We start from the raw sequence: 14,417 nt of genomic DNA on the forward strand, positions 1-14,417 counted from the left end.
TTCTGACAGAAACAGGATGAGGGGATAAAGGTTTGGTGACTATTCCCAGCCTGGGGATCTCAGGGCATCATGGGCCGTCCATGGGAGCTCAGAAACTGCAGGGGACTGCCAGGAAAAGGGCAGTGCTGCCCTTAACTCTCCATGTGCCCCTATGGGAGTGCTTAGGGCAGCCTTGCAGCGCTGGGCCTGGTGTTGTCCTGTCCCTCGTCTCGCTGTCCGTGCTGTGTGGCCTCGCCATGCGGACCTCCCGCCCAGCAGGGGGCACTCGAGGGAGCCAAAGCGCAGTGAGGATTGTCCTCCATGCGCTTCCGCCGCCCTCCCCTATATAAGCGGAAGGCGGGAGGCGGAGCGGCCTTTCGGCGCGGCGCTCGGCGGGTGTTGAGGTCGCGCTGCGGGCCGCGCTCCTTGCGAAGAGCCAACGGGAAAGCCTCGCTGCCTGCACGGCCGCTCCTCTCAGGCCGAGGACGCGATGCCTTTTACCGGGGAGGTGCAGCCGTACTTTGCTGGCCGCTGTTGGCTCTGTCAGGCGCGGGCGCCATGCTGCAGCCAGGCCTCGGCTCTGGGATGGGCCGGTCGGCCGCCGCCGCCGTTTGTTTAACGAGGACAGGCGGGGTCGGGAGGTTGTGGCCGCGGCCCGTAGGACTGTGTGCAGGAGGACGGGAAGAGCGTGAGTGGAAGCGCGGGCCGCTCCTGTGTGTGGGGAGGTGGAACCGCGTGGGCCCAGCGGGGGAGAAAGAGGGGCTCAGGGCTGCGTGCCTCACCGAGGGTAATGGGCCTCTAACCCAGGTTAATGGGCCTCGGATGGGGGAGGCCCGCTCAGCCACGTGGCTGGGCACCAGCAGGCCACCGCCATGCGATGGGGTTTGATTCCAGGGAAGGAGGGGGAGAAACTGCAGCCTTGTCGGCTTTAAAGACTGGAGTCAATGTAAGGAAACCGTTTAAGAAGCGGTAATTTTTGCTGGCTTCTTTTAACCTTTGGGATTTCCGAACTGATGTGAAGTGTTACAGTTTGGAAAGGGATTGTTTAGTAGGCTCAGCATCCATTGTTAATCGCGTTCTTTTTCTTTATGCTCTTATTAGCAGAGGACAAAGGGGCACAATGAAAAACCTTCCTGAAAAGCCGAAGGTAAGCGGTGCTTAGCACAGAGCTGCTCCAATCTAAACGGGTTCGTTTCTGTTCTGCATTGATTTCATTTGCTTCCTGCCACAGGCGTTGCAAAGGTGGCTGCTGTGACATCTTTGTGTCATTAGGTGGCAGAGATGGACAGGCTATGTTCTACGCTCGATTGCTCTGAAACTGGTGAGCACTCAGAGTGATTGATAGCCTGACATTGTTTAGATACAGGCTTGTTGTGTTGGGTTAGTTTTTAGTTACCCTTAAATATGAAATCAGGGTGTAGCAGAATAGAAAGCTGTTGTGGGTGTTTGAGCGCTGGGAGATGTGTGCTGACAGCCCCAGTCCTATTCCTGTCTGGAAGTAAAAGACATGCATGTAAAAAGATACACACATCTTTCTAGATTCACTTTTCTTTAGGACCTTTCAATTACTTGGCATCGTTAAAAAAGAAAGCGTATAGCTGGCTTTGGAGCATATCTGAATGGATTTCATCAGTGCTATGTATGTTATCTGCTCTTTTTCAGAGAGAGGCAGGTGGTGTGGCAGGAAGGTCTGAAGAGGTCTCAAGAACCTGAGGTGAGCTGTAGTGGATAGCAGCTCATGCATTACACAGATCCATGCCCCAGTCGTGTTGCAGATATGGCTGTAGTGCCATGTTTGTGTCATTAGGTGGCAGAAAGGAAAAGGCTGTGTCTTTGCTAATGCTCTGAAACCCGTGAGCACTCGGGAATGACAAGTGACCTGACAAATATTTCTACCTTTCTCTGTTCTTCTGTAGCATTAACCTTCAATTGTGCAGTGTGGACAATTCTAGCGTGGTCTGGAAGCAGTTGGGTGTGATGTAGCATATGGGGAGAAAACTGCTTTCTTCTGCTAATATTTGTTAAACGCTGTCAGCAACTTCTTGACTTCCAAAGGTGCTGAGTATGTGAAGAAGGTGCAGTCAGCATCTTGTGAAATGTCTTGAAAACTGTGCTTGCTTTTAGGAGGAAAAAAAAATGAAGATGCTTTCTCTTCATGTGGTTACATGTGAGGACAAATCTGAGTTGTCGGGCAGTTTCCTTCAGATGTAGAAGGTAGGTATTATGCCATTGCTTGGAAACGTGACTTAGACTTCAGTCTGTTAGCAAAATGGTCTTGATAACAGAATGCTGCTGGAGATGTGTCACGAGTTTGTGGAATGGTGAGATGGTGGTGGAGAGATACTGAAGAAATAAGACTGAGTGCTCTCTCCTGCTCCTCAAGACAAGATGCAGCTTCCTTGTTTGTGATGTTGAGCTCTAACACAGCAGACAAAATGTGAAAATGCAATTGCATGTGATTGAACACCACTGGGTTTTTTTTTGCTTGGTTTTGCTGTGTTTGTGCTAGCATGGTGACATGGAAATGTGACCTTTAGGGCAGCTCAGGTACCAGAGTGCTGCAAAGGTTTGGTGCATCACTGTCATTCCTTGCTTGATGTGGTCTATGGGAGCATCTGCTGTGCTGGTGATGTTTCTAAAGCAAGTGAGAAGCTCTCACTACACACAGCATTGTGAAACTGCGAGCCTTTGCAGTGACTAAGAGCTTTATGAAATCTGGCAGTGCTAAATGTTGGAAAATGTCAGCATTAAATGGGCATTACAAGGGCCAGAGGTGTCGCTAGCTGAGCGGGTGGCTGCTGGCTGCAAAATGAGCCATTTAATTGGGAAAAGGCACTGCCTTCCAGTAGTGGTGGTGGAAAAGAATGCTAATAAGGTGGTTGGGAATATGGGTATGTGTAGAGGCATGCACTGTGATGCAACTCCTCCATTTAAGTTTCCTGGCTTCTTTTAACCCCGAAATGCGAGTTGTGTTTTTCCTTCAGCACTCACATCAAAGGCCCTGCAGGGGATGGTGAGTGCCTGGTGAGGCTCTCTTTAAGACCTTTGCATGTAAAGCATAGCATGTCTTAAAATTTCCCTGGTGCCATTTGCTACTAACTGTATTCCCATGACTGAGCAGCAATCCCAGGCTGTGAATATTATGTAAAGGCATAAAATCCTCCTAAAGTAATCTTAATTTATTGAGTGCTTTCTGTCACTGTTTTGGATCTGGTCTGCCCAGGTTCTCAGACACTCAGATTTCCATCGTCTCGCAGTGATTTCAGTGAGTGCAACTTGCGGGGTTCATGTGGTTGTTCTGGGCTGAAGTATGATTCCTTAGCTTGAATACTGCAGGATGGTGAAACTGTGGGAGTCTCCATAGTATGGGTTAATTCTTTTCTTAGTGTTGACCTTATTGCTTAACTTTTATGGGCTGCATTTATTTGACTTTGTTGTCTAACATCTGGGTGTTTTTGATTTTCAGATCCTGCTCAAGTTCTAGAATTTCTAGCAAGCCTGGCTACAGGAAAAGAAATGGTTTAGCATTTCAAGATGCTGAAAACTTCCATCTTATTCATACATGGATTCAAGCAAGCTGCAGCCAATGCGAGTGCATGTAATCCTTCCTACAAGTAATCTCAGCTTGTGCTGTTTTCACACCCATGTTCTGAAGCACTTGTTTTGACCACGTTTACCACATGGCTAAGAAAGGTTTATAAAGAACAGTGCTAAGTTCTGACCTGTCGGTCAGAATTGCTTCTATGCACCCTAGGATATATTTGTGGATATGAGAATTGTGATTGGGTTTTTTTAACCTTAATTAATGAAGTGTGGAAGCTTGCTTCCTACCTCACTCCCCTTCTAGCACTTAAACCTTTTGCACTGCTAAGGCAGCAGCATCTATTCATGTTGGGCTGTCAGCCTTTCGGTGTTCTGGCTCTTGCTCCTTTTCCAGCTAATGTGGAAAGCTGGGAGGAGGCGTTACAATGTAAAATAGCTTTGCCTTGAGTCATTTCTCTTCCATGTTGTACTGTAGCTTGTAAACCATAATCACTTGTTTGAAAACACTTGTGCATTGTATTAGTGATGAATGAAACTTGATGCTCTTGGGATGTGTGAGTCAGAGGTAAGTCTGAATCCCAGGTGTCTGTCCAGTGCTGTTAATGGGGAGTGCAGAGTAATAACATGGTAACGTCCTGGGTTTTGTCAAAAGTCTTTTATTTGAATAAAGTGTCCGAGCTATTTCCCTTCAGTACATGGGCTGTCTTCTCCTGAACAATTTCTCATTGTAAATGCCTGAAGATGGTATTTATGGTGATGTAGGTAAGCAAGAAAAGAATACATGTGTTTGTCCATCTCTAGCTGCTTACCTGCTGCTTTATGTAATAGCTTTTGGGGAGGGGAGCAGTGGGGATGAAATGCAGTAGGAATGCCATTTGTCAGAGCAGAGTTTAAAGGTTTTGAATAGATGCAAGAGTGAAAAATGGCTTTCTTGAAAATGAGATTTGGTTTGGTTGTTAGGTTTCTTTTCCTCATAGCAGAAGGAAATGATCTTGTCAGTGGAACTAGTTGCCGTGGGACAACAGGCATGTTGCTGGGCATAGCTATGTGAAGCCTCACTGAAAGTACTCCAGTTCTTGTCCTCCCTCCCCACCAAACAACCCTTCCCTGTTGGCACAGGGATCTGATCTGCACTTAGCAGCATCGTGCCTGGAGGTGGAGTCCTGACTGCAGCATCACCGCTGCATTACGGGTGGCTGGCTCCAACAGACTGAATGACTTGCAACCTTTCAAACACACAGGAATCGTACAAATGATCAGCCTTACCACAGATGAATGATGCTGTGGAGCTGACTCCTCTGCAGGGAGCAAGCTGTGCTAGCTGCCTGCTAGATTTAGAGCACTGCTGACACTGAAACATATCCTTCATAAATAATAGTGAGAGGTAATGATGATCCTATAGAATTAATAGAAGGAAATGCTGATATTTATCCTCCAAAGGGCCCATAAATTTGCAGCTGTGACACTGCAGATTACCTTCACAGACCATATATATACTGTTTAAATGTATTATTTTTTTCCCTCTCAGTGATTGTACTTCAGATACATGCTCCACTTTGCTAAGCAATTGTTGGCAGGAGCAGCAGCACACACTGCCAGCAGGAATGTCACTGTGCTGGGAACAGAGCATGCGTGAGGTCATCTGCATGAACTTCCTCTCCTACCTGAAGTTTTGAAAGGTTGCAACTGAGCGTTTAAAGGAAACAGAGTGCAGGTAGAGAGCTGCAGTATTCACACAGCCAAGCAAATGGTACCTGCTGAGAGATCCTCTGGAAATTCATTTTGATAATGGGAGAAGAAGTGGATTATTCTGGCATTAATCTTTAACCTCCGCAGTGGTGTGACCCAGCTTAGAGAATTAAACTGAAAGGTTGGCTTATCCTTGTGTGTGTGATTGAACATTGTGGGAAGTAACACGTGGAGAATATACGGTAGCTGGTCAGAACCAATCAGGTTGTAGCCCTTAGGTTTCCTTTAAGCTCTTCTTGCCTTATGTGCTTCCAAACTTGGCACGTGAAGGGGGAATGGCCCGCGTACCTCCTGGCAGACAGTCTGACACTACAGGCAGAAGCAGCTGGGTGGAGATCCTCACAAAAGCCATCGCATCACTGTCATGGGTCAGGCACTTAAAGCAGTGAAACAATTGCCAGGATTCTCTGCTGTGGAAAAGGCAGCTTATCCACTTCCTAAGCTGTGGCTGGATCTCATGGTAGATGATTCAGATGCTTAAGGAGGGACTTCCTGAATTGAAAATCTACCTTTTTTTTTTTCCTCTAAATCACAAGAATGCTGGTACTTAAAAGGCTGTTGTTTCGCTATTGATGTAGTGGTGTGATTTCACGTAAAAGCTCTTTATTTACTTCAGAGATGTTCATCAAAATAAGATGCGACAAGTACAGCATGAATGATTCATTCTCATCTTTCTGCACTGCTTTCCTGTTAATCAAGAAACAGATGCATCCAGCTGGGCTCCGCTTCCTTCTCTTTCCTCCTCCTTCCCCCAGACTTGTTCAGCCCGGCTTCACAGCTGTCAGTGCAGACAACCAATGATCCTGCTTGGGTGGTGGAAGTCGAGATGTTTGGCTTTTCATGAAAGCAAAGGCGCTGCAGCTATGCTGAACTCCCTGGGTAAGGGTGTATTTTTCCTGCAGGGGAGAGGATGAGGAAGCAGGCCTTTGAGCCTTGGCTGAACTTTGGGATTTCAGATTCTAAACTCTGAACCCCATTAGGAATATTTGGTGTTGGAAATCTTCTTCCAGAGCAAGGTCTTGAGGTTGTTCAGCACGAGGGAATGGTGCACTTCCATCTGGCTGGCCAAGCCACTGAGGGTCATGCAAGTTCGGAGCTGCTTCTGCAGCTCCTCTTTCAAGTCAGGCGGTGCCCCATATAGCAAATAGTCCTGCAGCAGCCCGCAGACCTTGGCCAGGTTGGGCTGCACCATGTCGCTTTTGCACTGCTTCATGAGCTTGTCACAAGTGGCCATGCAGTCCTTCCCATAGGTACAGTCCACGTTCTGCTCACAGTGACGCCCTTTGAGGAACCCTCTGATTGTCATCTCCGTTGCCACCTTCCTCAGGTTGACCATTTTGAAGTCGTATTTGTCGTTGTAACCCACGTTCCTAAAGCTGGTCTCGCAGATGTAGAAGTTCCCATAGGTCCCGTGGAATATCTCCTCCACAAACTCCAGCAGCCCAATGGTGATCTTGGCTCGCCGGGGCCAGGCTGGTGCAAACCACTGGTGGATGAGCTGGTGGGCAGCAGCAGGCAGCAGTGACTGCAGGAAGGCAGGGATGTCTGCTCCATAGAGGGAGTTGTGAGGGATCTTCTCTGTGATGTAGAGATCCCCGCAGTACCCGAGCAGCTTGGAAGTGTGTTCCTTCTCGTGCAAGGAGAGCATGAGAAGAAACTCATTGAGCTGAAGTAGCGCCCAGATGGATTTGGCCTCTGCTAAAGACACCTTCCCATCCCGGTTCACGTCTGCCATGGTGATGATCTGGCTCACCAAGGCTGCAAGAGAGGACTGATCTCCAAGGTTGGACTGCAAAAGAGCAAGAAAAATGGCATCAGGCTCCTTCAGCTCCCTGTGGTTGGGCTCAGTGTTGGGAAACTGATGTGGAGAAGTGATGAGCTGTGAGTGCACGGCCTGGGGGGGCAGCAGGTGCCTGAGGGACCCCCTGCAACTCACCTTTAGGAAGTTCAGCAGCATTTCTTTAAACTCATCCATCGATGTCCCTCGAGTCGGTTTGTCAAAGAGAACCACATCCCTCTTGGGCACGGAGTCCGGGTTGCCGTCTGCCTTCAGGGCCTCTCCAATGCCGCATTTGATGATCACCTCCTTCTCCTTCCAGAGCCCGACGTAAACCTGCAGCAAAGGAGAAGGGAGCAATGACAGGAGGGGAGAGCAGGAGCAAGGCCAGGATTGGTGTCAATTGAGGAGTAGCAGCGTGGCTGGGGGCCAAAGGACAGTTGCCAGCTCCTATTTTTCAGCTCTTGCACTCGTCCCCAGTGAGCAGAGACCTACCTGCTGGGTGGGAGAGGAGGAGAGGCAGTGCTGGAAGCGAAGGCTGTGCTCCTCGCACAGATCTTTGCATGTGGAGCCAGAAATGATTCCTTTCTTGTATTGGTCGCACTGGGGAGGGAAAGCAGAGAGAAGAGCGGGTTTCTCATGAATACCGTTGCATCCATGGTGAGCCTGTTTCCTCTGATTTCATGCAAGCCTCATACAAGAGAAAACGGCTCTTTAAAAGGGGCGCATCTGATTGCAAAGCCACGCGGGCTGTTGGGAGGCAAAGCCGCTGCCAAGCGACAGGCATCTCCAGCAGGAGCCGGGTGATGGAGAGGATGCACGGGAGGCTCTCAGCAGAGCAGCAGCCCGTGTTGGGAGATGGGTTGGCCCCTGTCCAGGCCGTGGCTCTGGTCCACAGGCAGGGCGGCTCGCTCGGTGAGCTGGAAGCATCCAGGGGTGGGAGAGGCTGCAGCTCTGCAGTCAGCAGCGCGGGCTCGACAGCCTCAGGCTGGAAAGAGGAGCTGCAGAAATTCACAGCATCTATTGCCTTTCATTATGGTTTGGTTTCTTTTTTCAGCGTGGATAGGAATTAACCCTCGGACCTGCCTACATGGGCCACAGCTGGATACGGTGCCTTAAACACCAAGCTCAGAGCAGGAATTAGCACATGAGACCCCACGGTCGGAGTCATGCAGAAAATCAAATTAAACGATTGCTGCTGTTGTTATGGCAATTCCTGCCTCCCTTCTCTGCAGAAGGGTTGATGAACGAGGTGTTTCCAGGCACAGCCTCGCTGTTCTGCTCTCTCCCTGCCAGGCTGGGCAGACCTGCAGCAGTCCTAAGGAGCTCTGCTTGGCCACCATCCCCAGCTGGGCTCCTGTGCAGGGTCTGCCCTTCCTGTTGGGCACAGCAGCACTTACAGAAGTGCACCTGCAGTCCGGCTGCTCCCCTTTGCTCAGCTTCAGGTTGGGGGGTGCTGGCACGATGCTCTGCCTGCCTGCAGGTCCTGACATCACAATTCCAGCTCCCAGACATTAACATGCTGCTACCTTGGCCTGCTTCCCTCTGCCATCTCATTAGGTGAGTTTGCCATCGCCCTGCCAGAATAAGGTCACCTCTCCAGCCTGCGAGCTCAGTGTGATGCTGGGGATGGAGCCAGCACAACACAGCCCTGGCACTGCAACCACAGCTGCTCCCCGTGGTACAGCTCACCCTTTCCCCACACCATCACTCACGATTATCATCCGGCAGACGTGGCCACGGCAGAGCTCAGAATAGGATGAATAATGCATGTAGGCCACCCAGCTGCCCACAAAGATGCCCAGCCACACCACCAGCAGGTACTTCACCTTGATGCCCGGAAGGCGACTCTGCAAGGGAAAGAAAACATAATGGGTGAACACAGTGGTGCTCAGCTCATCGGTGCTGTCAAGGATTGGACTTTTGGACTGGACAATCCACTGATGGAACCTTCATCCTTTTTTCTGTACAACCACCCGCCCATTATGCAACTCCTGCTGCAAGTAGGTCACTTAAAATTCCCTAAAAGCAGAGATTACAGCCACTCCCCAGCAAAGCATTGCAAAACTTCAGTGCCATCGTGGCACCCCCTGCCCACCTGACCCTCCTTGCACCTCTCATGTGGGTGATGGACCATAAATGGAAGTATTGAAGCATGTATGGGCCCATGGTGCCCTTTGTGCCCATCAATCCCACCACTAATTCTTGCCTATTCCAAGAGAATCCTCCATGAGGGCTGGGTAAAAATTAAGGATGTTTGGATTTTCCCACAGGGCTGCGTTGCATCTACCAACCCAAAGGCAGCCTGAAGCACGGGAGGCTGATACATTGTGAGACCCTCACAGCACAGCAGACGCCACTGTCCCCAGCAGCGTGCACTGTGCTGATGGAGAGGCGCCTCTGGTCTGAACCAGCAGGTCAGGTTCTGCTGCTGCTCCTGAATCTCTTCCCCAACATGGTGTGATGAAGCCTTGGGTAGCTAAAACGTCCCTTTGGGCTCATTCAGACCAAGGATCCATCACGTTCCTGAGCAGACATGAGGTCAAGGCCAAAACCTGAGCACAGCATACGGGGCATTTAATTGTCCATCAAAATGGTGGGAAGGAGCATGAAGGTTTGGGATGCACCGCAGTGAGACTCCATTGGGTTTGGGGCACGTTTTGGATCCGTGGCTGATCCTCCCCCTTCCCCCTCCCCCATCCCCCAGGGCACAGGGGTGCCCTTCCCACTGCCAGAGGGCATTTGTTACCCTGTCTTTGGTTTTAGGATGACTCCAGGGGATGTGGCAGTGATTTGGGGCCACAGCTACCATCAAAGGCAATATGGACAGTGTCACCACCCCCACATGCCCTTGCCCCAATGCCACCAGCTTGGCCCTCCCTGCAAGACCCCAACCCCATGCAGCCACTCCTCAGGCCCTTGAACTTGGAGGGTGACAGAGCAGAGCCACAGATCTCAGCTCCCAACCAGTCCCAGCCCCTCAGTTACCCCCTCCCACCCCTCCCCCCCATAGGCTGAGTATGGAAAAGCAAATAAAAGAACAGATAAAAAAGCAAAGGGTGGAAGTCAGCCATGCTGCTGCACCGCTGTACATCTACGGGGAGTGGATGGGTGGGCGGATGGATGGACGGACGGATGCACACATCGGCATGCTGGCGGTGTTATGAGCTGCGCGTTATGCAACCAGCGTGGATGCTCGGTCCCCCGTCGCTCGGTCCCAGTGCCCATCTCCGGTCCCCATCCCCATCCCATCGCTATCCTCAGCACCCGCACAGCGCTACGAAGCATCCCTTTGTACGGGGATGGGAAGCACGGAGCCTCTCCCGACTCGAATCCCCCCCTCTCCAGCCCAGATCCCACCCCCCAAACCCCCCCGGCCCGGATCTGCCCCCGGGCGATACCTGCAGGCCCTTGGAAATGGGGCAGAACAGCACCAGGTGCACCAAGCGCCGGACCCTCCGCATGCTGCGGGCACCCCGCGCCCGCGGGCCTCAATCACCGGGGGGCATGGCCGCGGCCCCCGCCTCGCTCCGGGGGTCGGGAGGGTGGGGGTGGGGGGGCCGACCCGAGCCGCCCGTCCACACAACCGCAGCGTTCTCGGCCCGGTTCGGCTCAGATCGGCTCGGCCCGGCTCGGCTCCGCCCGACGCGGGGCGGTGCACGCAGCTCCGCCGCAGCTCGGGGGGGAGGAGAATTGGGGGCGGGGGGGAGAAGCTGAGGATGCCCGGCGAGGCGCCGCGCGGTTCGGCTGTTGCCCGCTTATCAGCCGCCCTCCAGCCCCGCATTGACCCCGCTGCGATCCGGGGGTGCCGCTCCCGACCCCGAAGGGCTGCCGTGCCTTCTGCGCTCGCTGCCTTCCGAACGCGAAAGCCGAGCAGCAGCAGCAGCAGCAGCAGCAGCAGCAGCAGCGCTCCGAGTGTTGCGTTTGGGAAACCTCCAGAGAAACAGGGGCTGCTTTGTGCGGGAGAACGGGGTCGGGCCAGCGGCGTGCGGGATAAGAGCCGGGTGGACAGAGAGAGAAATAGGACGGGGAGCGCTCCGGGACGGCTCCGCACAGCACTGCTTCTAAAGCTCCTCACTCGCTATTCAGAGCTCCCCGCTTTATCCACTTGTCCCTTTCTCACACTTCAGATCACCCCATTTGACCACGGCTCCGGATGAGCCCCGAAAACACTTCGGGTGCTCCGCACCGCTGTGCGGGGATCGACGGCACCGCGTAGCGGCAATGAACGGCACGTGGGGGGGCTGCCCAGGATGGGCGCAGGGTGAGGGATGCTGCTGAACGGCTCCGAGTGGCTCCGCGATGGCCGGGGGTGGATCGTCCAAAGAATCTAATTAGGAACGAGCAGACCTTCGCCAGCTGTGATATGCCAAGTCATTAAGTGATTAGTATTGATTGCCGGAATGCTTAATGAGCAGTTATAACCAAATGATTAATTAATCCAATCAAACGAGTGATAGCAATGCTGCAGGTGTTGGCTGTAGCTCATGAGTGGGGGCAGTGGGACGTCCCCATCGTGCTCACCCCCATTCATGTCCCAGGCTCATGGCTGAGGGTTCCAGGCTCTAATGCTCCTTCCTGTGCCCCCCCACAAAGCTTTGGGGCCTCTCACCCACACCATACACACTGCCTACAGCTGACTGGGCTCACTGGGGCTAATTGGTGTGGGTTTTATGCATCCAGGGATTAATAAGGGCCTATGCAGCCCTGGGAGCTCTTCCAGTGCAGACAGCTGGCTGGAGAGGCCCCAGTGTCCTTTACATATCAGATCAATTGGGATAGTTATAATCTAGTTCTTGATAAAGCTGAGAGCAGGTTTGCTGCCCTGCCAGCTCAAAGGGGGGGAAAAGCAAGCAGTAGGGAGAGGTCATGATGAACCATTGAGTGGGCAGCAGTGGTGCTGCTCCCAGGGATGGCTCCTGCAGGGAGCTGCATAGGGGCTGTTTGCATCTCACTGATGCTGTTCCATTGATCTTCTGTGACAGGTGGTGACTATGAGAGATCTTTATTTATCCGGAGTCATTAAGAGGCGTTAATTAACGAGAGGGGAAATGCAGAGAGGCAAAGTGTTATCTTCACACAGGCACGTTCCTCGTGTGGATTCGTTGTGGGTTTTGTTGGACTGGTTTTACTCAGGGCTGCCAGGATGGGAGCTCAGCTCCGGTACTTGGAGGCAATGGGAGCTGCTGCAGCACCATAGCTCTGCTGGGCTGTGAGAGGAGCTGGGGGAACCCGACCCCATATACCCCATCATCCCAGGGCTGTGGTGGAGCTGTGGGTGCTGTGTGTGAATGACTCCAGGGCTCGGAGCTGGGTGAGAGCATCCATGGGCTCAGCCCAAAGGCTCTCAGCTGCAGGGAAAGGGAGAAGCTCTTCTGGTGGAGGAGGTGGGGATCCCAACAGAGAGCAGCTTCCCTCTCTGCCTGCATCTCATCTCACTCCCCCCAGCCCCAGCAACAGGCTGCTCCAGCTCTCTTGGGCCAATTCACAGCAGTAATTACCACGGCTCTCTGGAGGAATAGGATCTTCCCCTGAGCTGTAATTACAGCTGCACATCCCCAGCAAAGAGCTCAAAGGGGGAGGGAGCAGAGGGAGTACAGAGCTGCCCCTCTGGGTGCAAGCACACCAAGGGGTGCTGGCTGTGAGCAGCTGCTGGGGCTGTAGCTCTGCTTTCACAGAGGGATGGCCCGCTCACATGTTGCTCAGCACTTTGCCTGCTGCACGTGGTGCAGCGCTTTGCAGAACATCAGGTGCAGGGAGACTTCTGAAATGCAGCAGGCAGATCTGACAGCGCTGTGTTTTTGCTGTCTCCTGCTCCCTGCGTGGTCTGCCAGCAGCAGAACAGCAGCGCTGGGGGACAGGTGGGGTGCAAACCTTAACATGATGGTACATTGGCTTTGCTGTCCCTGATCTCCAGCCATGTGAGCTCGGTAAGGCTACTTGGTGGGGTTTTAGGTGTGTTAAGGATGGAGTGGCACCGGTCTGCAGGACACAGGTGCTGCAGGTGGGACAGGCAGGCACAGCTGGCAGCTCTGGGGATCAAATAGCCAACAGCAGCAGTTTGCTGCTGGCCTTGGCCCTGCTGTGCTCTCAGGCCCACAGAGCTATGAAACATCCAAGTGTCCCCTAACCGAAGGGACCATAAAACCACATCTGGCTGCAGTTAGCATCCGAGCAGATAGAGAAGTTACTTTCCCAATCATTATCTGTCGCTGGGTAAAGGTTGCACAAGCAGAGCTTTCCTTCCCTCCTTATCTGATATCCTTTTGCAACCTTTTGCAATACTCTTTTCTTTACGATCTCTCATTTCTAAAGACAAACTCTCTCTTGGTTATGCTTTCTTTTCTGGGAGAGCACGGTGATGTGCTACAGCCTGGGAGCACAGCACGGTGGGACCATGGGCAGCAGAGCCAATGCACCACCATGCTGTGCAGCACCCTCATGGGGACACACAGGGGAGATGCTCTGCGTTAGTGCATGGCTCACACACACCCCGGTTGCAGCCCTGTTAAAGAAGAGCAAGTCACAAGGCTAACACAGATGTGCTGTAGGCAGCCTGAGCTCAGCTGGATGGGAGTCACTCCTCCCCAACATGAGCCCGAGGGCTGAATTCGGGCTGAACTCAACGCTGGATGCTGATACAATGAAGGTTCTTTGTGGCATGAGCAGGAATCATGAGACCGGCTCTGAGATGTCATTGCCTGGCAGCTGGGGGGAGTGCCAGCCCTGCTCTGCTACAGAGAGAAAGGGATTTGTCGGTGGGTCAGATGCTACAGCTGCTGAGCCACCCCTGGGCTATCAGTGGGTTGGTTGCCCCGGGCTGTCAGTGGGTTTGCCCAGCCCATTGGTGCCTATGGAAGACTAGTGTCCCACCCTGGCCTCCCCACAAAGGCTCCCATATTATCACATGGGGACCCAAAGTCCTGGCATGGAAGCATAAGGAAACCCAAAGACCCCACATTGTTCTGAGAGAGACCCCAGGACCCCCCCCCCCCCCCCCCCGTGACACCATAAGGAAACCCAAAGACCCCCCACAGCATCATGAGAAAACCCACAGACCCCACATCACACCAGGAGGGACCCACAGACCCCACACCAATGCCATGGGATGCACTGGAGGCATGGGAGGACCCCATACCAATGCGGGATACATGATACCATGAGGGCACCTAAAAACAGCCCATTACAGGGCTCCACACCACAAGGGACCCACAGACCCCACATCGTGCCAGGAAAGCCCTCCCCATAACACCACGAAGAAACCTAATATCACACTAGGAATGACCCCATGACCCTCAAGGGCACCACGAGGACGCCCCCAAAGCCCCCCCCCCCCCAACCACACCACGAGGGGGTACAAAAACCCGTC

At 52.8% G+C, this 14,417-nt stretch overlaps 1 protein-coding gene, 1 long non-coding RNA gene and 2 other non-coding genes across 4 annotated transcripts; 3 read left to right on the plus strand and 1 right to left on the minus strand.

Annotated features, from left to right (window-relative positions):
• Positions 1–350: 350 nt before the first annotated feature.
• Positions 351–3,976, plus strand: LOC140260263 (uncharacterized). Its single transcript, XR_011905520.1, has 5 exons — positions 351–667; positions 1,081–1,126; positions 1,642–1,693; positions 2,104–2,193; positions 3,446–3,976. It is a non-coding gene; the product is annotated as an uncharacterized lncRNA (long non-coding RNA).
• Positions 1,201–1,333, plus strand: LOC140260622 (small nucleolar RNA SNORA17). The gene has a single exon (XR_011905581.1). It is a non-coding gene; the product is annotated as a small nucleolar RNA SNORA17 (small nucleolar RNA).
• On the plus strand, positions 1,734–1,866 carry LOC140260623 (small nucleolar RNA SNORA17). Its single transcript, XR_011905582.1, has one exon. It is a non-coding gene; the product is annotated as a small nucleolar RNA SNORA17 (small nucleolar RNA).
• Positions 3,977–4,164: 188 nt separating the features above from the next.
• DIPK1B (divergent protein kinase domain 1B) lies at positions 4,165–10,706 on the minus strand. Its single transcript, XM_072352341.1, has 5 exons — positions 10,450–10,706; positions 8,764–8,898; positions 7,544–7,651; positions 7,208–7,384; positions 4,165–7,060 (listed from the first exon to the last, which is right to left on the minus strand). Exons 1-5 carry the CDS (start codon positions 10,510–10,512, stop codon positions 6,248–6,250), a joined length of 1,296 nt encoding a protein of 431 aa, XP_072208442.1. The 5' UTR covers positions 10,513–10,706; the 3' UTR covers positions 4,165–6,247.
• Between the last annotated feature and the right edge of the window lie 3,711 nt (positions 10,707–14,417).

The sequence above is a fragment of the Excalfactoria chinensis genome, chromosome 18 (genome assembly GCF_039878825.1).
Source record: "Excalfactoria chinensis isolate bCotChi1 chromosome 18, bCotChi1.hap2, whole genome shotgun sequence".
Lineage (NCBI taxonomy): Eukaryota > Metazoa > Chordata > Aves > Galliformes > Phasianidae > Excalfactoria > Excalfactoria chinensis.